Source organism: Lolium perenne, chromosome 1 (genome assembly GCF_019359855.2).
Source record: "Lolium perenne isolate Kyuss_39 chromosome 1, Kyuss_2.0, whole genome shotgun sequence".
In the NCBI taxonomy this organism is placed as follows: domain Eukaryota; kingdom Viridiplantae; phylum Streptophyta; class Magnoliopsida; order Poales; family Poaceae; genus Lolium; species Lolium perenne.
The window spans coordinates 84,549,439-84,572,500 of record NC_067244.2 but is presented as its reverse complement, the minus strand read 5'-3'; the positions used below and the strand labels follow the sequence as shown (position 1 = coordinate 84,572,500).

The window sequence follows — 23,062 nt, the reverse complement described above, 5'->3', positions numbered from 1 at the left end:
TTACCGCAGTTCCTCCCACAAAAGGGAGTACGTCTGCGTTGAGGATGTGTGGACCACAAAGGTGCCAACAGCCACGAAGGCTTCACCTTGTTCCTCATGAAAACCCCACAAAGGAGTCTTCACCTCTCCACTATCAAGGCCGGTTGAGGCGGCGTTTCCTTCACATAAGGTTGGGGCGAGCTGCACAACACCGGAGGCTTCCAACACCCTATGGGGCTAGCACAACATCCAGCTAACCCCCATAGGGGCTCATCTCCAAGATATCCCACAAAGGAACCCTAACTACAAAATTCACAAAGGACTAGGTGGAATTGGTGGAATCTTTCTTGGTGGAACTATAGATCGGGATCTCCTCCATCACTCCTCAAAGTATGGGCTTGATTTGTTGGATGGAGAGGGAGGTCCTCAAGATTTGATCTCAGCAACAATGGAGGAGAGAGAGTAAAGAGATGTTTAGGCGAGCTGGGGAAGAAGACCCCTCATATATAGGGTCGTTCAAAAACCAGCCGTTCCACAGATCCCGCACGACCGATACTACCGCTCTGGCGAGCGGTACTACTGCGTCCATATGACCGTTACCCAATCAACTGGGCAAATCCCGCACAACCGGTATTACCGGGTCAAGTACCGCTCGAGGTACCAGCATAGGTATTTTGAGTACTGGATCCCTTGCGGTACTAGAGTGGTACTAGGTGCAGTAGTGCCGCATGTTGGGATGTAATTACGGTACTTTACCGGTACCTCGACCGGTACTACCGCGAATCATATGCAAGGATGACTCAAGCAGTGGTTCCGGTCGTGGTACCGCACAGATACCGTAACACTTCCAGGGCAAGGACCATGTGGCCGGTAACGCCAGTGGTACCTCAAGCGGTAGTGTCGGTTTCGCGCGCGCGGGGGGGGGGGGGGGGGGTACAACCATCACAGAGGTTCCAGCTGACGTGTACCTGGTGTGAAAGGCGGTAGCGGTACCGGCACTAATGGTGATGTTGTGAACACATGTTTTCCACAACTCTTCAAGCCCTCTCCAAGTGTTGCCTCACTACACACACAAATAACCGAAAACCCTATCAAACTATATCTAACTATGATCTTGGTCTTCCGATCTCGAGTGGGTCATGAGTACACCGTGTACCTACATATATTTCAACAACTATGCACACGGTGAAGTTATATTCTAGTGTTGTTATCAAGCACACAAAACACTAGGGAAGACTTTACTCTTTCAATCTCTCCATTTTTGGTGTTTGATGACAACACGAGAATTTGCAATATAGCACAAGATATTATGATAAGAGCAAGGCTTCCAAAATATAGACGGAGCTCCCCCTAGACATGTGCATATTTTAAATATGCATTTGAATACAAATTCACAACATCCTAGGTACATATCTCTCCCTAGATTTTACAAACCGATAACATATGAAACACAAAGATATATATCAAGATATCATAGAATATGCAACATTTGGGCCAACACACGTAGATATATGGAGTTTGGGTTAAAGAGTCATACCTTTGCCTTGAGAAAACCCAAACTATAACTTATATGCCTCAAATGAGATGATGTGGCCAATAGATAAGAATACTGAAAACCGAGAATTAGGCACACCATAATTAAGTAGTTATTACAAACCGGGGTCCATGAAAGCAAATGAAGTTCCAACACGAATATAAACAAAGCTTATCATAACTAGCGATAAAAAGTGATGCCAAGGCCACAAAGACCAAAAAAAGCACAAAGGCCCTTGGCATGAACCCATGCAAATTCCCGCCTCCTAATAATCAACTTCTCCCCCTTTGGCATCGAAACACCAAAAAGGGAGAAGGAGCAAGCTAGCGTCCCAAGAGATCACTCATCATCGTCGTCCTCGTCCTCCTCCTCCTCCTCATCTTCATACTCCTCGCCCTCATCCTCAATCTTTTCATCATCACCTTGTGCCATTGAGTCTTGGGTGGGAGAAGCGCGAGACCATTGACGTTGAACTTCAGGGATGGAGTCCTCGGAGCTAGACCACTTGTACTTGGAGATCCATTCCTCGCGAGGTGTGATGACGTTATCGGAGCCATCGGAGACTTGAAGCCCCATGTGGACCATCATGGCCTTTTGGCGTTGACGGATCTTCTTGTTTTGCTCATGCTCATAGTACATCTTCTCTTGGAGGTCCACCTTGAGGCAAAAGGATTTCTTGATCCTTGAAGTGAGCTTGGCAAACCAACCCTTGGTCTTGGAGAGGGGCAACCCGTAGTCGGGTTCTTCCTCTTCATCTTCTTCCACCTCTTGGGCCCTTGAGAGTTGGTGTTGCTTGATCAAGGGGCCTCGAACGGGATGAGGAGTGAGTCGGTCAACTTGAGTGAGAAGATCACCACGCCCTTTGGCATCCCCATGGAGGAATATGAGGCGCATGATGTACGACACGAAGGCCGGGAGCTTCCTCACTAGAGAGCAATCTCGCATCTGATGGCTCCCAAGTGCAGGAGATCAAATCTAGTACTTTTCAATAAAGAAAGGTTGTTGAACCCACGAGGAGCTGAAGGTATTGGTTAGAAAAATAACAAGAAAACAGTAATAGTAAAGTAACGTTTTTCATGTTTTGGGTATATAGTTTGCAATAAAAATAAATTACGGAAAGTAAATGGAAAATAAGTAAATGATCTCAATGAGAGAAATGCCCAATCCTCTATGCAGCAAGAGGACAAGCTAAAGTGTGTGTGCTTATATGAGACAAAGGTTGCCGAGGGCGGCATGGGTTCAATATCATCTGAGTTCTAAACAACATGGTAAATATCTTGTTAGGTTTTATTCAATTAGGGGCGGAGCCTTGATTAGGTGCAGCCATAAGCATGTGCAAATACACCCCTTATGATGGGTCCTAGAGCCATTTTCATGTGCATAAAGGAATCATTCAAACATAAATATCCCATCATATCAATAAGATTTAGGGTCTCCGACATATATCCCTCTAATGCAACCCATAGTGTTGGAAGACTTTGATAACATCATCCCTTCGACGCAGAGCTGGCTAGCTAACTTCAGAATAGATTCTGATCTCCTAAGTTGTTGGGTTAATATTGATCTTAGAGAGAAAATAACCTCCTTTGTTGCAGATTTGAGAGTCTAAGAATTTTAATAGAGGGAACCATGGCCCTATCATGGTAGCCTTGTAAAAATGTTTGTAAATATTTAGTTCTAATATATGAGCAGTAGGAGATTCTCCTGCTGATGTGGGCATTACCCTTCGGGTAACCAATATTATGTTACCTCCTACGACCCAACCAGGGGCCCATGAAGATCATCTACCGACCAAGGTGGGCCGTTATGTCGGTTCTGAAGAAAGATTCTTGACGATCAAGGCAAGAAGATGAAGAACAAGGAAAGTTTAGACGTAGAACTCTTTGTAACCTAGCTGAACTCGGACATAACTCTCGGGACCTGGCCTGCAATATAAGGGCCAGGAGAGGGTCTGCCGAGGGACACATAATCACCGCAGCTAGAACCACCGCAAGTCTAGAGCTAGGTCATTAGAAATCTTAGCCTCTCGACGAGATCATAGTCTTAGCCTTCGGCTACCCCATTGTAACCTGATAATTTCGATAATCAAGATCAGACAAGCAGGAAGTAAGGGTTTTACCTCATCGAGGGCCCCGAACCTGGGTAAATCTCTCTCCCCATTTGTTTGGTATCCGATGTCTTGTGTTAGCCTGCAGGATTCCGTCAACCCTAAGCCCCAAAAGGTGGGCATTTCCGAGGAGCACCCTCGTCACCTGTTGTAATTTCTTTAAAAACCCAATAGTGTTTGAAGACGGTTTCTATCATTCTGACCCCTCCAACAGTAATGTATTACATCAAAGTGCATCCCTATGAGCCCATATAGGTGAAGTAATATGCAGTCGATGTTCGCATAAAACCATCATAGAACAACATAAAAGATAGAAAACTTGACCAAATACTCATTGCACATCATATAGAATCATATAGAATCATAGCTAGATCATCCTATGCCCTCAGGAACGTGGGGAACTACTCACAAGTGACAAACATAATATGGACCAGAGGCATAATGGTTCCAAAAAATCTGAATATATAATCTCCCCACCAAATAATGAAAAAGTACCAATCACAAACATGCAACAACACTAATAACAGTATCCGGGGTTCAACTCAACACAAACTATGAAGGGGATGACGTCGATCTTGTAGATGGTGATGGTATTGATGATGGTGCTGGTGGAGATGTTGATGGAGATGCCTCCTCCCAAGCCGGGGGAGTGGGGATGTCGATGGCGTTGCTTTCCCCTTCACTGGAGGCACCGGTTAGCAAGATATGTGTAACACCCCAAATTTCAATAAAAAGAAAGTTAGAGAATTCCAGAAAGCAAATTTTCAAACCAACAAAAACTTTTCTATTTGCATATAGTACCATGCATAGGACTTGTGCATTTGAGTGATATGCCATGATGTTTGCTTTTACTGGTATTTGCTATGCTCTAAAACCCTAGTGTGATCATATGAAGATCACCAACCAAATAAATCAAAGAGGAAGAAATTCCATAAATTGCAAAACCCTAAAAAACCCTCACATATGCTCTATGGCATTTTTATAAATTTTGACCCTAGACCTATTTGGTCTTCACCATTAGTTGAATAATGTTATTAAACACTCATTACAACTTTTGGAATCAAGGTTTCACATTTCAAATGAAATTCAAACACAATTCTCACTCACATGTGATAGTGGTCAAATCTGCCAAATTTAGTCTGATCACCACTTTGAGCCCCTGCCATTCAGTTTTCCCAAACCAGTTCTTGCTAACTCTTTGCACCATTTCAAAGTCAACATCAAGGTGAACAACTTTGATGAAGATCACCCTGCCAAATTCACCTTGGATCAATAGCTATGCTCATCCAAAGCTGCAACATTTTAACAAGTGCAACAATCTCCACTTAGCCATTTTGGCCAATCTTTGAATTCTAATTTTTCCACCACCACCTCCAATCACCTCTGGTCATTTACAACTAATAGCAACACTCACATTTCAAAAACTTTCACCTTTGGAATTATTTTCAAATTTGGAGAATTTTGCAAATTGCAAAATATGGCACTATTTGACACTATTTGAAATAGTGATCTATACACACCCAACCTACACTACACTACCCCAAATGGTTCCCCTGCCCCCTTTCACCCTTAATGGCAACATAGAAACCCTAGGGAGAGGAGGAGCAAGGCTAGACATGGCCATGCCGGCCATGTCGCCCAACCCGACAACCTCCCCCTCTCCTCCTTCGCTCTCCGCCCTGGCCACCATGCCATTGAGCGCCACCGCACACTCCTACGCCACCCTAGCATCGCCGTTGTCGAGCTCGACGACGACACACGCCGGAGACCGCGCGCCCAAACTCGCCCTGCATGCCGTGGACGTCGCACGAGAGCGCTCCCTGGACATGCGCCGCGCCACTACCTCGAGCACGCCCTGGACCCCCTGTGAACGCGTTGAGCACCGCAGCGACACCGCGACGCCGCCAGACACGCGCCCAGCCCAGACCCGTGATCGCCGGCGCCGGAGACGATGACTTGTTCCCGTACGCGCCGCGGCCGTCGCGGAAGCAATGCGACCCAACCAGGCCCTCCCCGACCAAGCTGTCGCCACCGTTCGCCTCGCCAGGACACGTAGAGCATCGCCATGACCACGCCTAGCTCGACCAGCCGCCGGAGAAGCCGCGCCATGGTCGACCTTGCCACTGCCCCGCACCCCTTGCTCAATCCTATAAATAGAGCGTTCCCTGGAAGCAACTGAGCACACCACCTCACTCCCCACCCTTCACCACTTCGCCTAGCACCGTTAGCCACCTCGATCATCGCCGAAGCAAGGCCAATTGCAAGATCGGAGCCGCGGAAGCCCTGGAGAAATCGCCATTGATCCAGGCCACCTCGAGCTCCGCCACTGCTACCAGCTGCTTCGCCGTCGTCCACACCTTCCCCGAGCACACTGCCATCCCTCGCTGGAGCCGCGGTGAGCTCTCCGACCCCCTACCCTCGCCGCCAACCTCTCTGCCTCTCGCCGGAGAAGACGACGCACCAGCGCCGTCCGATCCCGATCTAATCCTACGTCCCACGATGAAACGTACCGCTTCGGGCGTTATGAGCCGCTGATAGGCGGACCCCACCCTGTCAGGCAGCCCGCGCGTCCGTGGACCGTGGTGGGCTGGCTCGGGCCATTTTCAAATCGTTTGGCCCAACTAGTTTTCCCGCCGGCCTGTTATCTTCAAATCCAGTTTAATTATTACAAATCCATTTCAATACTGCCCAAACTTTGAAATTCAACCATTTCAAATTGGCTAAACCAAATTTAGTGAATCTTATGTTGTTAGAAAGCCACTGAAATTCTCTACAACATGCCACTGGCCCCATGGTCATTTTCCTTGTAGAATTAATGTGACAAAAATAACAAGACAGGGACTTTTCCCTATTCAAATAATTCTTAAAAATCAACCAAAATAGATATTAAGTTAATTCCAACTCTAATTGCTCACATTTGACTTACACTAATTGTTTTTGCAATAAAATGGTGTGGTCACTTTGCATGATCATGCCATGGTTTAATGAATGGATACTTTGACTAGTTTAACTAGTTGATATTGTCCAAAACTATTAAAGTTAAATTGTGTGAAGTCTTACACTTCATTTAAACTTGTCTCACATGGATTCATGGGATGTTTGGACCCCTGGTCCCAAACTCTCTTATATGAATTATTTGAGATTTAAATCAAAGGTAGTGTTATTTAAATGGTATGAGGTGACCCACCTCATTTAAATCATTTTTCACCAATGATGATGATGATGAACATTTGACTTAGGTCAATATGAGTTCATGCATGATTGTTGGAGAAATTAAATTTTAAGAAGATTTCAATGAGAGGAAATTATTTCTCAAGAACCCTATGGAAACTATCATTTACATATGAAATACAAAGAATTGAATTCTATTTTAAACCACACAACCCATGTACTCTAGTTAATTTATTTGTGTGCATAGAGTAGTTTGTGTGTTATATGTGATGTATGGAATAGCCATTGAATTAGTGAGTAATTATACTCGTATTCAAATTTAGACGGTAGCACCAGAGAGTACGCCGAAGAAGAAGGTTGCTACCAAGAGGAGGAAGAGGAACAGTTTGAGAACTACCAAGGCAAGCTATTATTCTTGCAAAGTGCAAAGCCCCTTGGGGCAAGGCACCATGTTTCTTATCTTATCTTACTTAAGCCTATCCCAAATTTTACTGTCCACTCTTTACTTGTTTTCTAAATAAGTTACTTTTATAGTTAACTTGGTCAAAGTACAAGTTGGTTACTAGAGTAGTGGGTTAGTCTTCTCCAAGCAAAGCAAGTTAGCACCCCTCATGAATTAGAGCTAGTGCTAATGAATTAAAACTTGACTACTCTAGATGGGGATAATGTGATTTTTTTTGAAGGATTTTTGAAACCTTGGAATGAAGATGCATTCCATTGAATGATTTTTTGAAGGTGAATATGACCAAGAGAAGATGGTGATTTTTGATAAAACAATGATGTTGGTTTGAATGCGATACCTTTCCAATTATTAAGTACCCCCACAATACCTGATTATGGGTAGGGCTTAACTGGAAGTTTATGCGTCTTAGTATGGGTTCCCTCTAAACAAGCGTCATCGGGGTTATGCCGAAAGCTGCCTCTACCACAAAAGAAACGATATGATACGATACGAAATGAGGTGAATGTCCGGCCCAAGCCCTGTGCAGTTCAGTGCCTGATCATCTGTCTTCACTAGGAGGCCAAGCTCATGGGGAGAGGTGCTCATACTAGGATTCGTAAGTGAAAGGTTATGGTTGATGATCCGCGTACTGTGTTACGATGATTCGGGGAAATCCCGACGGATGAAATCAAATGTTGTGGCACAAGTGTGCAACCTCTGCAGAGTGTAAACCTATTCGAATAGCCGCGTCCACGGTTACGGACGGTTGGAAAGGCCATACAGTTTCCGATGTCATATCTTTGAAAATGATGTTGAAAAGGATGATGGTGAAATGACTTGTGGGGATTGAATTGAAATCACCACTTGAATGGTGAGAATGACACTAATGTTCCCATTTGAGTTAGTTAGCATTTGAATAAGCTTTTCCCAAACTTTGTGAACTAAAACTAGCTTTATGCAAATCAAACTAGAGCTTAGCAAACCATACTAGAATGTCTAGCACTTACATTAGTATTAGTTTGCGAGTACTCAACGTACTCACGGCTTTGTCCCTGGCTATTCAAATGGCCAGAGTATGAAGATGACCAAGGAGACGATCATCAGGACGCCTACGACAACTAAGCGCCTTCCGACGTCAAGCGTTGGCCTGTGGACTAGAGAGTCCTTGTATCTTACACTTCCGCTATGTTGAACTATGAACGTGTGTTTGTTCGTTGATCAATAGATCAACTATTCGTGTAATATGGATCATGTGATTCCAATTTGTAAGACTTATGGTTTGTAATGAATGATGACTGTGATACTTAACTATTATGCCTCGCAACAACAATATTCCTGGGATTGCGATGTATGACATAATAGGCATTCGGACTTAAAAATCCGGGTGTTGACAAGTTGGTATCAGAGCCATTGTTTGACCTTAGAAGACCTTAGTTAGAATGGGCGTTCTGAAAAAATTTAACTTTGAAATCAAATGAAAGAAACTATTTGTGAAAATTTACTACCCTCTTGTCTTTGAGACTTTGCCAAAATTTGATGAATCATGTTCTATCTTATTTAAATCAACTTAAAACTTTGCCACACTTTGCACTCTCTAACTTACTCATCCAATTCTCTTTCAGATGGAGCCGAATGAACCCATCAACACCAAGTTTTATCAGCTTGGGAACGGAGGAAGCTTGATCTTTGAGCACGACCTCAACGCCGTCTCTGACTTCCTTGGGCGCCCACACCCCGAGTTTCACGGGGTTCAGCTGGACGACACGCCCGGAGGAGAGTTGCAGTGGGTGATCACTGCCGACTTGAGGGGCAAGATGGAGCCTCCCACCTCGGAGAGGATCCTCTTCTCCTTCCGCGAGAGCAACTGGCTCGACGGACTCGCACGTGGCCTACAGGAGGCACTTGCGCGCCTCTGTGGACAGAACGTGGTGCGCATCCTCGCCTCTCGCTACGCCCACCTTGTGAGGCGTGATGCCGCGGGAGTGCCCATGGAGCTGCAGCCGCACCCGGAGTTGAGGCACCATGCTGAGCACCTGGACTTCATGCTCTATCAGACTCAGAGGGACCTCGACGCCACTCGCACTTACGCGAACCAGACCCATGCTCACATCACCGAGCAGGGTGAGGCGATCAAGCTACTCAACAACGACCGCAAGAGCCTTCGCCAACAGCGTGCCAAGAAGGACGCTACGATTCGCCGCCTTCGCGCCCGGATCGCGTCACTTGAGGCCACTGTCAAGGCCCAGGAGGATCAGATTCGTCAGCTGGAGGATGACGATGGAGGCATCGACATTCAGGGAGGAGACGCCTTCCTGAGCGACGACAACGACTTTGAGGATGACGAGAACACCGAGGAGGAGGATTACGAGTTCCTGGAGGCAGGACCAGACGACTACGTCCCGATCGATGTCGATGATGAGGAGTAGATGCACTAGTTCACTTATAGTAGGTGTGAGTTGAATCCCGTCCTTTGCATCGTAGCATGAGAAGGGTTCTTAAAACCATTGGAGTATGTGTGTAGTTTGTACTATGTGTTGCATGAATGAATGAATGTTATGTTTGTCATGAAAATATTACAAGTTTTCAAATGTTTTTCAAACTTAACCAAAATGAATCATAGAATGTTCCCTCTTATCTCATAATCTTCTACATCTTCAGATGGCCCCTCCGAATCGCACCAACGACGCAATGCTGCAACTGCTGCAAACCATGCTTGCAGACCGGGAAACCGAAAGAGCCGAACGCCAAGCCAACCTCATCGCCTTGCAGAACATCGCCAACCAAGGCCATGGAAATCATGACCACCCCGGTTCCAAGCTCAAGAATTTCCAAAACACCAACCCTCCGGTGTTTAGCAAGACCGAGGAGCCCCTCGACGCCGACGATTGGCTCCAGACTATGGAGAACAATCTTGAGGTAGCCGGAGTGGAAGCCAACGAGAAGGTCTTGTTTGCCACCCACTATCTCGCTGGACCAGCCCGCGCTTGGTGGACAAGCACCCGTGCCATGAACGGAGGTCAATTCATGACTTGGGAGGATTTCAAACTCAAGTTCAGCAAGTACCATGTACCCCCGGGTCTTATCAAGAAGATGAGGGATGAATTCCGTGAGCTGAAACAAGGTCGCATGACGGTGGTTGAATACCGCGACAAGTTTCTCACCTTGTCAAGGTATGCCCCTGATGAGACCGACACCGTTGAGAAGAGGAAGGAGAGATTCCTGAACGGATTGCATGATGAGATGCAGACTGTCCTCGTCAACATCCCTTTCGCCGACCTCGAAGCCCTTGTTGACTCCGCCATCCAGATGGAGGGCAAGTTAAACCAAGCCAATGAGAACCGCAAGCGCCGCATGGCAAGTCAGAGTGGATCAAGCCACCCCCAAAAGTTTCGCCCTAGCTCAAGCGGAGGATTCACTCCGAGAAACAACAAACCCCAGATGCAGAATTCTCGCCCCGGTTATCAGAACCGGAGTGGAGGAAACTCCAAGCCAGGAGGCTACAACAACAACTACAACCACAACAACAACTACAACCGCGCTCCACCCCGAGCCCCTAATAACAACAACAACACCAACACCGCTCCCAGAACCGGAAGCAATGCCATTCCCGTGGCGAACAAGCAGGACAAGAGCACTATCACTTGTTATGAGTGCGGTATAGTGGGGCACTACTCCAACGAGTGTCCCAAGCGTCTTGCCAAGCTCGCCGGCAACACCACTGCACCTGCTCAGCAGCAACGCTGTGTCTCCACCGGCAAGAAATTCGTCCCCAACAACCCCAACAACCGCACGGCCGCCTCTACCACATGAACACCGAAGAAGCCCAGGAAGCACCAGATGTTGTGCTGGGTATGTTTTCTGTCAACCACATCCCTGCTAGAGTGTTGTTTGATTCTGGAGCATCGCATTCCTTTGTCACCGAAGACTTTGCATCAACAAGTAAAATTCAACCCCTCAGTTTGAAACATGTTATGATAGTTCAAATTCCCGGATCAACCACCAAAGCCAGAAAATTTTGCAAAAATGTACCAATCAAAATCCATGATGTAGATTTCTTTGCAAATCTAATCATACTTGGAACCAAGGGTTTGGAAGTTGTCCTAGGAATGGACTGGATGTCCAAGCACAATGGATTGATAGACTGTGCCAAGAAAGCCATAACCATGACTAGCAGCACCGGTATCGTAGTTGAGCACGTCTCTGAAAAACTACCCAGAAAATTCACCTGCAACCAAAGTGTATCCAAGCCAACTCTGGATCAAATCAGGGTCGTCTGTCGCTACCCTGATGTGTTTCCGGATGATCTACCCGGTATGCCCCCGGATCGGGATATCGAGTTTATCATCGAGTTAATCCCCGGAACTGGACCCATCGCCCAGAGAGCCTATAGCATGAACGCAACCGAGCTTGTGGAGCTGAAGAAGCAAATAGATGACATGTTAGCCAAAGGTTTGATTAGACCAAGTGCATCCCCCTGGAGATCCCCCGTCTTGTTTGTCGACAAGAAAGATGGTGCAAATCGTTTATGCACGGACTATCGTAAGCTTAACGATGTCACCATCAAAAACAAATACCCCTTACCCAAGATAGAAGACTTGTTCGACCAACTCACCGGATCCCGAGTTTTCTCCAAGATTGATCTTAGAACTGGATACCATCAACTGAAGATTCGAGCCACCGACATTCCAAAAACTGCCTTTACCACCAGATATGGGTTGTATGAGTACAACGTCATGTCATTTGGACTGACCAATGCCCCCACTTATTTCATGAATCTCATGAATAAGATCTTCATGAACTTTTTGGACAAGTTTGTCGTTGTTTTCATCGACGACATCCTCGTCTACTCCAAGTCCGAAGAGGAACATGAACAGCATTTGGAGATTGTCCTAGAAACCCTTAGACAGCACAAGTTGTATGCCAAGTTTAGCAAGTGTGAGTTTTGGCTGGAAGAAGTTGGATTCCTCGGACACATCTTGTCTGCAGGAGGAATTGCCGTAGATCCCGCCAAAATCAAAACTGTTATGGAATGGAAAGCCCCAACCACACAAACCGAGGTCCGCGCTTTTCTTGGATTAGCCGGATATTACCGCAGATTTGTAGAAGGCTTTTCGAGCATTGCTCGACCAATGACCCAACTGCTGAAAAAGGACAGGAAGTTTGAGTGGACCGACAAGTGCGAAGAGAGCTTTCAACAGCTCAAGAGTAGACTGACAACAGCCCCAATCCTGATCATGCCAGATATCGCAAAGCCCTTTGACGTATATTGCGACGCCTCCAAGACTGGACTTGGATGCGTGCTTATGCAAGAAGGAAAGGTTGTATCCTACCTTTCAAGACAACTCAAGCAACATGAACAGAACTACCCAACCCACGACCTCGAGCTTGCAGCCGTGGTCTTAGCCCTGAAAGTTTGGCGTCATTACCTCATGGGTAATCGATGCGAGATCTACTCCGACCACAAAAGCCTCAAATACATATTCACCCAGAAGGAGCTGAACATGAGACAACGCCGATGGATCGAATTGATCAAGGATTACGACATGGAGATTCACTACCACCCCGGCAAGGCCAATGTGGTAGCGGATGCTTTGAGTCGACTGCCGTGCCAGTTGAACTCCATGCTCGCAACCGAACAGCCCAGCTTGCACCAAGAGTTTGAACAGTTCAGACTTGAACTTGTTAGTGAAGGATTCCTAGCCAGCATAGAACTGCAACCCACCTTGGTTGGTCAGATCAAGGAAGCCCAGAAGGATAACGCTAGCATTGACGGAATCAAGAAACAGATAGCCGAAGGAAAAGCCCCTGGATTCACCGTAGACGAAGCCGGAGTGCTTTGGTACAAAGAACGTCTCTGCGTACCATCGGACTCTGACTTGAAACAAGTCATTCTGCAAGAAGCCCATGACACCCTTTATTCAATCCACCCCGGAGGTACTAAGATGTACCAGGACCTAAAAGAACAATTTTGGTGGCACGGAATGAAGAGAGAGATCGGTAGCTATATCGCTAAGTGTGACATCTGTCAGAGAGTTAAGGCAGAACATCAACGACCCGCCGGATTGTTACAACCCCTCCAGATTCCGGAATGGAAATGGGACTCCGTAGGAATGGACTTTATCACCGGACTGCCCAAATCCAGCAAAGGCAATGATTCAATATGGGTAGTGGTCGATAGATTGACCAAAGTCGCCCATTTCATCGCCGTTAAAACCACCTATCAAGGCCCCAAGTTAGCTGAACTTTACATCTCCAGAATAGTCGCTTTGCACGGAACCCCCAAATCGATAGTGTCAGATAGAGGATCCCAGTTCACCTCAAGGTTCTGGCAGAAAGTGCATGAAGGACTAGGCACTCGCCTAAATTTCAGCACCGCCTATCACCCTCAGACCGACGGACAGACTGAGAGAGTAAACCAGATACTGGAAGACATGCTTAGAGTATGCGTACTGGAATACGGATCCAAGTGGGAAGACTGCCTACCTTACGCAGAATTCTCTTACAACAATAGTTACCAAGCCAGCCTACAGATGGCCCCATTTGAAGCCTTGTACGGAAGGAAGTGCCGTACCCCCCTGAACTGGTCAGAAGTCGGAGAGAGCCAAGTTTTCGGCCCTGACGTTCTTCGTGAAGCCGAAGAGAAAGTCCACAAGATCCGCGAGTACCTCAAGACTGCGCAATCCAGACAGAAGAGCTACGCCGACAAGAGACGTCGGGAGATGACCTTTGAGATCGGAGATTTTGTCTATCTCAAAGTATCCCCCTTGAAAGGAATGCAAAGGTTCCAACTGAAAGGAAAGCTTGCACCCCGCTATGTCGGACCTTTCAAAGTCCTCAGCCGCCGAGGTGAAGTATCTTATCAACTAGAGTTGCCTGAGGAAATGTCGGCTGTGCACGACGTGTTTCACATCTCACTTCTCCGGAAGTGCCTTGAAGTCCCTGAGAAGACCAAAGTGTTCAAGAACATCGATCACAGATCGGTGGATATCAACAAGGATCTGACTTACCGCGAAGTGCCGATTCGCATACTGGAAGAAGCCTACCGAACCACCCGCACCCGAAGCATCAAGTTTCTGAAGATCCAATGGAGCAATCATACCGAGGAAGAAGCCACATGGGAACGCGAAGACTTCATGAAGAAGGAGTACCCAGATCTCTTTAGTACCTAACTTTCTTTTCGATCTCGGGACGAGATCTTTTGTAAGGGGGAAGGGTTTGTAACACCCCAAATTTCAATAAAAAGAAAGTTAGAGAATTCCAGAAAGCAAATTTTCAAACCAACAAAAACTTTTCTATTTGCATATAGTACCATGCATAGGACTTGTGCATTTGAGTGATATGCCATGATGTTTGCTTTTACTGGTATTTGCTATGCTCTAAAACCCTAGTGTGATCATATGAAGATCACCAACCAAATAAATCAAAGAGGAAGAAATTCCATAAATTGCAAAACCCTAAAAAACCCTCACATATGCTCTATGGCATTTTTATAAATTTTGACCCTAGACCTATTTGGTCTTCACCATTAGTTGAATAATGTTATTAAACACTCATTACAACTTTTGGAATCAAGGTTTCACATTTCAAATGAAATTCAAACACAATTCTCACTCACATGTGATAGTGGTCAAATCTGCCAAATTTAGTCTGATCACCACTTTGAGCCCCTGCCATTCAGTTTTCCCAAACCAGTTCTTGCTAACTCTTTGCACCATTTCAAAGTCAACATCAAGGTGAACAACTTTGATGAAGATCACCCTGCCAAATTCACCTTGGATCAATAGCTATGCTCATCCAAAGTTGCAACATTTTAACAAGTGCAACAATCTCCACTTAGCCATTTTGGCCAATCTTTGAATTCTAATTTTTCCACCACCACCTCCAATCACCTCTGGTCATTTACAACTAATAGCAACACTCACATTTCAAAAACTTTCACCTTTGGAATTATTTTCAAATTTGGAGAATTTTGCAAATTGCAAAATATGGCACTATTTGACACTATTTGAAATAGTGATCTATACACACCCAACCTACACTACACTACCCCAAATGGTTCCCCTGCCCCCTTTCACCCTTAATGGCAACATAGAAACCCTAGGGAGAGGAGGAGCAAGGCTAGACATGGCCATGCCGGCCATGTCGCCCAACCCGACAACCTCCCCCTCTCCTCCTTCGCTCTCCGCCCTGGCCACCATGCCATTGAGCGCCACCGCACACTCCTACGCCACCCTAGCATCGCCGTTGTCGAGCTCGACGATGACACACGCCGGAGACCGCGCGCCCAAACTCGCCCTGCATGCCGTGGACGTCGCACGAGAGCGCGCCCTGGACACGCGCCGCGCCACTACCTCGAGCACGCCCTGGACCCCCTGTGAACGCGTTGAGCACCGCAGCGACACCGCGACGCCGCCAGACACGCGCCCAGCCCAGACCCGTGATCGCCGGCGCCGGAGATGATGACTTGTTCCCGTACGCGCCGCGACCGTCGCGGAAGCAATGCGACCCAACCAGGCCCTCCCCGACCAAGCTGTCGCCACCGTTCGCCTCGCCAGGACACGTAGAGCATCGCCATGACCACGCCTAGCTCGACCAGCCGCCGGAGAAGCCGCGCCATGGTCGACCTTGCCACTGCCCCGCACCCCTTGCTCAATCCTATAAATAGAGCGTTCCCTGGAAGCAACTGAGCACACCACCTCACTCCCCACCCTTCACCACTTCGCCTAGCACCGTTAGCCACCTCGATCGTCGCCGGAGCAAGGCCAATTGCAAGATCGGAGCCGCGGAAGCCCTGGAGAAATCGCCATTGATCCAGGCCACCTCGAGCTCCGCCACTGCTACCAGCTGCTTCGCCGTCGTCCACACCTTCCCCGAGCACACTGCCATCCCTCGCTGGAGCCGCGGTGAGCTCTCCGACCCCCTACCCTCGCCGCCAACCTCTCTGCCTCTCGCCGGAGAAGACGACGCACCAGCGCCGTCCGATCCCGATCTAATCCTACGTCCCACGATGAAACGTACCGCTTCGGGCGTTATGAGCCGCTGATAGGCGGACCCCACCCTGTCAGGCAGCCCGCGCGTCCGTGGACCGTGGTGGGCTGGCTTGGGCCGTTTTCAAATCGTTTGGCCCAACTAGTTTTCCCGCCGGCCTGTTATCTTCAAATCCAGTTTAATTATTACAAATCCATTTCAATACTGCCCAAACTTTGAAATTCAACCATTTCAAATTGGCTAAACCAAATTTAGTGAATCTTATGTTGTTAGAAAGCCACTGAAATTCTCTACAACATGCCACTGGCCCCATGGTCATTTTCCTTGTAGAATTAATGTGACAAAAATAACAAGACAGGGACTTTTCCCTATTCAAATAATTCTTAAAAATCAACCAAAATAGATATTAAGTTAATTCCAACTCTAATAGCTCACATTTGACTTACACTAATTGTTTTTGCAATAAAATGGTGTGGTCACTTTGCATGATCATGCCATGGTTTAATGAATGGATACTTTGACTAGTTTAACTAGTTGATATTGTCCAAAACTATTAAAGTTAAATTGTGTGAAGTCTTACACTTCATTTAAACTTGTCTCACATGGATTCATGGGATGTTTGGACCCCTGGTCCCAAACTCTCTTATATGAATTATTTGAGATTTAAATCAAAGGTAGTGTTATTTAAATGGTATGAGGTGACCCACCTCATTTAAATCATTTTTCACCAATGATGATGATGAACATTTGACTTAGGTCAATATGAGTTCATGCATGATTGTTGGAGAAATTAAATTTTAAGAAGATTTCAATGAGAGGAAATTATTTCTCAAGAACCCTATGGAAACTATCATTTACATATGAAATACAAAGAATTGAATTCTATTTTAAACCACACAACCCATGTACTCTAGTTAATTTATTTGTGTGCATAGAGTAGTTTGTGTGTTATATGTGATGTATGGAATAGCCATTGAATTAGTGAGTAATTATACTCGTATTCAAATTTAGACGGTAGCACCGGAGAGTACGCCGAAGAAGAAGGTTGCTACCAAGAGGAGGAAGAGGAACAGTTTGAGAACTACCAAGGCAAGCTATTATTCTTGCAAAGTGCAAAGCCCCTTGGGGCAAGGCACCATGTTTCTTATCTTATCTTACTTAAGCCTATCCCAAATTTTACTGTCCACTCTTTACTTGTTTTCTAAATAAGTTACTTTTATAGTTAACTTGGTCAAAGTACAAGTTGGTTACTAGAGTAGTGGGTTAGTCTTCTCCAAGCAAAGCAAGTTAGCACCCCTCATGAATTAGAGCTAGTGCTAATGAATTAAAACTTGACTACTCTAGATGGGGATAATGTGATTTTTTTTGAAGGATTTTTGAAACCTTGGAATGAAGATGCATTCCATTGAATGATTTTTTGAAGGTGAATATGACCAAGAGAAGATGGTGATTTTTGATAAAACAATGATGTTGGTTTGAATGCGATACCTTTCCAATTATTAAATACCCCCACAATACCTGATTATGGGTAGGGCTTAACTGGAAGTTTATGCGTCTTAGTATGGGTTCCCTCTAAACAAGCGTCATCGGGGTTATGCCGAAAGCTGCCTCTACCACAAAAGAAACGATATGATACGATGCGAAATGAGGTGAATGTCCGGCCCAAGCCCTGTGCAGTTCCCAGGCTGACTGTCTGTCTTCACTAGGAGGCCAAGCTCATGGGGAGAGGTGCTCATACTAGGATTCGTAAGTGAAAGGTTATGGTTGATGATCCGCGTACTGTGTTACGATGATTCGGGGAAATCCCGACGGATGAAATCAAATGTTGTGGCACAAGTGTGCAACCTCTGCAGAGTGTAAACCTATTCGAATAGCCGCGTCCACGGTTACGGACGGTTGGAAAGGCCATACAGTTTCCGATGTCATATCTTTGAAAATGATGTTGAAAAGGATGATGGTGAAATGACTTGTGGGGATTGAATTAAAATCACCACTTGAATGGTGGGAATGACACTAATGTTCCCATTTGAGTTAGTTAGCATTTGAATAAGCTTTTCCCAAACTTTGTGAACTAAAACTAGCTTTATGCAAATCAAACTAGAGCTTAGCAAACCATACTAGAATGTCTAGCACTTACATTAGTATTAGTTTGCGAGTACTCAACGTACTCACGGCTTTGTCCCTGGCTATTCAAATGGCCAGAGTATGAAGATGACCAAGGAGACGATCATCAGGACGCCTACGACAACTAAGCGCCTTCCGACGTCAAGCGTTGGCCTGTGGACTAGAGAGTCCTTGTATCTTACGCTTCCGCTATGTTGAACTATGAACGTGTGTTTGTTCGTTGATCAATAGATCAACTATTCGTGTAATATGGATCATGTGATTCCAATTTGTAAGACTTATGGTTTGTAATGAATGATGACTGTGATACTTAACTATTATGCCTCGCAACAACAATATTCCTGGGATTGCGATGTATGACATAATAGGCATTCGGACTTAAAAATCCGGGTGTTGACAATATGTCCTCTCCTGGAGTAGGAGAGGACTTTCGCCTCCGCCGCCGCCTCAAAATCTCGGGAAAAATATGGCTTAGGTTTTTGGGCAAAACGGAGCGTCTAGGATAAAAGTGGGGCCAATATGATGCGCCAGGTGCGGACGGACCTAGGTGGCACGGCCAGGAAGTTGGGCCGCACTACCTGGTGTTGTTTGCACCTCGTGGCCCCTCTCGCTTGTTTCCTTCTCTCACGGCCTTCCTTCGGGTGAAAAATTGATCATGTAATTTTTTCTCGAATTTTTGCAATCCAGAAAGTCCTGAAACAAATAAAATACAAAAAGTAGCTTTCTGTTTCAAGAGATCAAGATCTTCCGGCAATTATGGGCGTTCGACAGAAGAAATTTTAGTCCCTGCCTGAAGCTTTACTTCGGCCAGTCACTCTGGGGCTACTGATGTGGGCATTACCCTCCGGGTAACCAATATTATGTTACCTCCTATGGCCCAACTAGGGGACCATGAATATCTTCTACCGACCAATGTGGGCCGCTATGTTGGTTCTGAAGAAAAATTGTTGACGAACAAGGCAAGAAGACGAAGAACAAGGAAAGTTTAGACGTAGAACTCTTTGTAACCTATCCGAACTCGGACAGAACTCTCGGGACCTGGCCTGCAATATAAGGGCCAGGAGAGGGTCTGCCGAGGGACACATAATCACCGCAGCTAGAACCACCGCAAGTCTAGAGCTAGGTCATTATAAATCTTAGCCTCTCGACGAGATCATAGTCTTAGCCTTCGGCTACCCCATTGTAACTCGATAATTTCGATAATCAAGATCAGACAAGCAGGAAGTACGGGTTTTACCTCATCGAGGGTCCCGAACCTGGGTAAATCTCTCTCCATGTTTGTTTGGTATCTGATGTCTCGTGTCAGCCTGGAGGATTCTGTCAACCCTAGGCCCCCAAAAGGTGGGCATTGCCGAGGAGCACCCTCGTCAATTGGCGCCATATGTGGGAAACCTGTCGGCACAAGGCATGTCATCGGCACCGGTCACATCAGCGGCATTCGTGCTAACTTCACCAACACCTTCAAGTCCAAGAAACTCAGTTCGTTGCGGTTCCTTCGAGTTCACTCTGTGCGTTGAAGCATCGTGTCCGATCTCTTCGGAGTTGCATAGAAATATGGATGCAACCTTCGGCGGTGTCCACTTCATCATCGATTCCGTAGGATTTCTTCGACTTCCAAATCCGACTGTGTCAAGCTTAAGGACTTCGGCTCCAGATACCATTATCCCACCAATAACCTCAGTGGTCCTGCCTGGGAATAGCAACGGGAGCAGTCGAAGGATTTTTGGTAATAGAGAAGAGCAACGGAAGAGGCGAAGGGATCTTCGCCGCGAGGAAGAAGAACGAGCCGCGAGCCGCCTCCGCCAGTGTGATAAAGAATGTGATAGCACGCAATCAAGCAAGAATCACAACCGTACACCTTATTTATCAGCCGCGGAGCAGCTTGTCGCACCATGTTATTTACACTCTTATATCGACCCAAAGAATAACATCGAGAAGGCCACACATTTAATCAAAGAATCTCGGCAGTTCCTTGACATTCAGCAGTGCAAGGAAGAACGGCAGCTTACAGTTACCCTCAGCAACAACACTATGTGCCATATGAAGAAATCACCAACCGAAGTTTATCCTGCATCTCGAGGACAAGTGAACATGATTCACAAAACTAGCTTTTCAAAGAGAGAGACCAAGAAGTTTTCATGAGAAATAAAATTTGTAGAGGTGGCTATGGAAGAAGTACCCGATTATATTGATTGGTCGGATCAAAACATCATGTTCAGCAGAGCAGACCACCCGATTGCCTTTCCAAGGCCCAGTCACGCTGCCCTGGTCCTTGAAGCGCAGATCAGAGGATACAATATGAGCAAAGTGTTCATGGATGGAGGAAGTCACCTAAACCTTTTGTTTGCAAGTACAATGAAAGAAATGGGATTATCAATCGATATGATAAAAGAATCTGACACTGGCTTCCATGGCATTATCCCAACCCGACTCGCTTATCCCCTCGGAAAAATTTCATTGGATGTTGTCTTCGGCACACCCAGCAATTTCGGGAAGGAGAAGCTCGAGTTTGAGGTAGTGGATTGGGAATCACAGTACCACGCCATCCTCGGCAGGCCAGCATTCGCCAAGTTCATGGTAGTACCTAATTTTGCATATTTGAAGTTGAAGATGCCAGGCAATAATGGGACATCAATAACTGTTCACGGGAGTTTTCCTCGTTCTGATAACTGCGATAGAAATTTACAAAAGATCACGTCAAAGTTTGGAGTCAGGGAAGAACTTAATGCAGTTGACATGGTCACCGATCATACATAGCCACCTACCGACAATTGGAACACAAAATCCGATGAGTTTGACGTTGCCAAGGAAGCAAAGAAACATCAAGTGCACCCCTCCGATCCAAAGAAAACGGTCAAAACATCGGCAAATCTTGCTGCCTCATAGGAAAGCACGCTCATCGAGTTCCTCCGTGAGCGTTGGGAATTATTTGCATGGGAACCATCCGACATGTAGGTATTCCCAGGGAACTCGCTGAGCACACCCTCAATGTTGACCCTAAAGCCTAACCTGTACAGCAGACGTTACGTCGTTTATCAGAACCAAAAAGAAAAGCTATTGGCGAAGAAGTTAATCGGCTCCGCAAGCCTGGTTTTATTCGGGAACTCAACGAAGCCGAGTGGGTAGCTAATCCAGTCATGGTGCCAAAGAAAGATATGACAGTTCTCCATATGTGTATCGATTACACAAGCCTCAATAAACTTTGCCCAAAGGATCATTTACCGTTGCCTCGCATCAATCAAATAGTCGACTCCACAGCAGGTTGCGATCGTCTCTCCTTCCTTGATGCTTATTCAGGATAGTCAGATCAAACTCAAAAAATAAGACCAAGAGTTAACTGCGTTCATAACCCCGCATGGTGTTTACTGCTACAGTCATGACCTTCGGGTTAAAAAATGCAGGTGCAACCTATCAGCGGTGCACGCAAGCCTGCCTTGGAGAGCAGGTTGGCCAAAATATTGAGGTTTATATCGATGACATCGTCGTCAAAACCAGAAACACGACTACACCCATCGATGATTTGAGAGAAACTTTCGACAATCTCGACAGATACAAAATCAAGCTGAATCTGAAGAAATGCTTCTTCGGGGTACTAGAAGGCCAAGTAATTGGGTACTTTATTTCAGCCAGAGGAATAGAAGCTAAACCTTTGAAGATTAAAGTTGTCCTTGACATGGATCTGCCCTAGAGTCTACAACAGGTGCAGCAATTGGCAGGACGATTGGCAGCCCTTAGTAGATTTATTGCAAAACTGGGAGAAAAGGCCTTGCCATTCTATCAGCTGATGAAAAAGTCCGAAAAGTTTGAGTGGACAGCAGAGGCACATGATGCTTTTGACAACTTGAAGAAGGTTTTATCAACTTCTCCAGTCCTCGTGACTTCACAGGATAGGGAGCCAATGCTGCTCTATATAGCCGCAACTATACAGGTCGTCAGCACTGTGCTTGTCATCGAACGCGCAGAAGAAGGGAAAGTCCATGGCGTGCAACATCCCGTTTACTACCTTAGCGAGGTACTCACACCAGAAAAACAACGATATCCTCATCACCAGAAGTTGGCATATGATGTATGGAGGACAGCGCGAAAGTTACGGCATTACTTCGCGGAACATCCGATCATCGTTGTCACCGAAGCCCAATTGAAGAACATACTCACCAACCCAGAGGCTACAGGTAGAGTATCTAAATGGGCTATCAAGTTAGCACCACACGATATTTCTTATGTTAACCGAACAACAATCAAGTCCCAGGTCCTTCCTGATTTCTTGGTCGACTGGATCCAGTCGCAAATCCCGGCAGCACCCAACATGTTGGGTTCGTGGACTATGTATTTCGATGGATCTAAGCAAAGCACATGTGCAGGGGCCGGAGTAGTGCTAATCTCGCCGCAAGGAGACAAAATGAGATATGTTCTAAGGATGAATTTCTCATTACCAACAAATAATGAAGCAGAATATGAAGCATTACTACACGGGATGCGTATGGCCAAAGCATGTGGAGCTACTCGTCTGGATATTTATGGAGATTCAAATCTCGTGGTTCAGCAGTCGATGAATTTATGTGATGCTATCAGTGACAATATGATTGCTTATCGTCAGTTGCATCAATCGATGGATGCTAAGTTTGAAGGTTGCGAGTTAAAACACATCGGCAGAGCTAGCAACGAGGAAGTCGACACTTTGGCTAATATCGGCTCTACATGCTCTTCTATTCCATAT

General features: G+C 46.1%; 1 protein-coding gene across 1 annotated transcript; it reads left to right on the top strand.

Annotated features, from left to right (window-relative positions):
• The first annotated feature begins 20,709 nt into the window (after window positions 1-20,709).
• LOC127333675 (uncharacterized) lies at window positions 20,710-21,102 on the top strand. Its single transcript, XM_051360070.1, has one exon. It carries the CDS (start codon window positions 20,710-20,712, stop codon window positions 21,100-21,102), a length of 393 nt encoding a protein of 130 aa, XP_051216030.1.
• Window positions 21,103-23,062: the final 1,960 nt, after the last annotated feature.

Excerpts from the sequence above, each read along its gene's own strand:
- LOC127333675 (XM_051360070.1), top strand. The coding sequence starts at position 20,710 with ATGGGATTATCAATCGATATGATAAAAGAATCTGACACTGGCTTCCAT.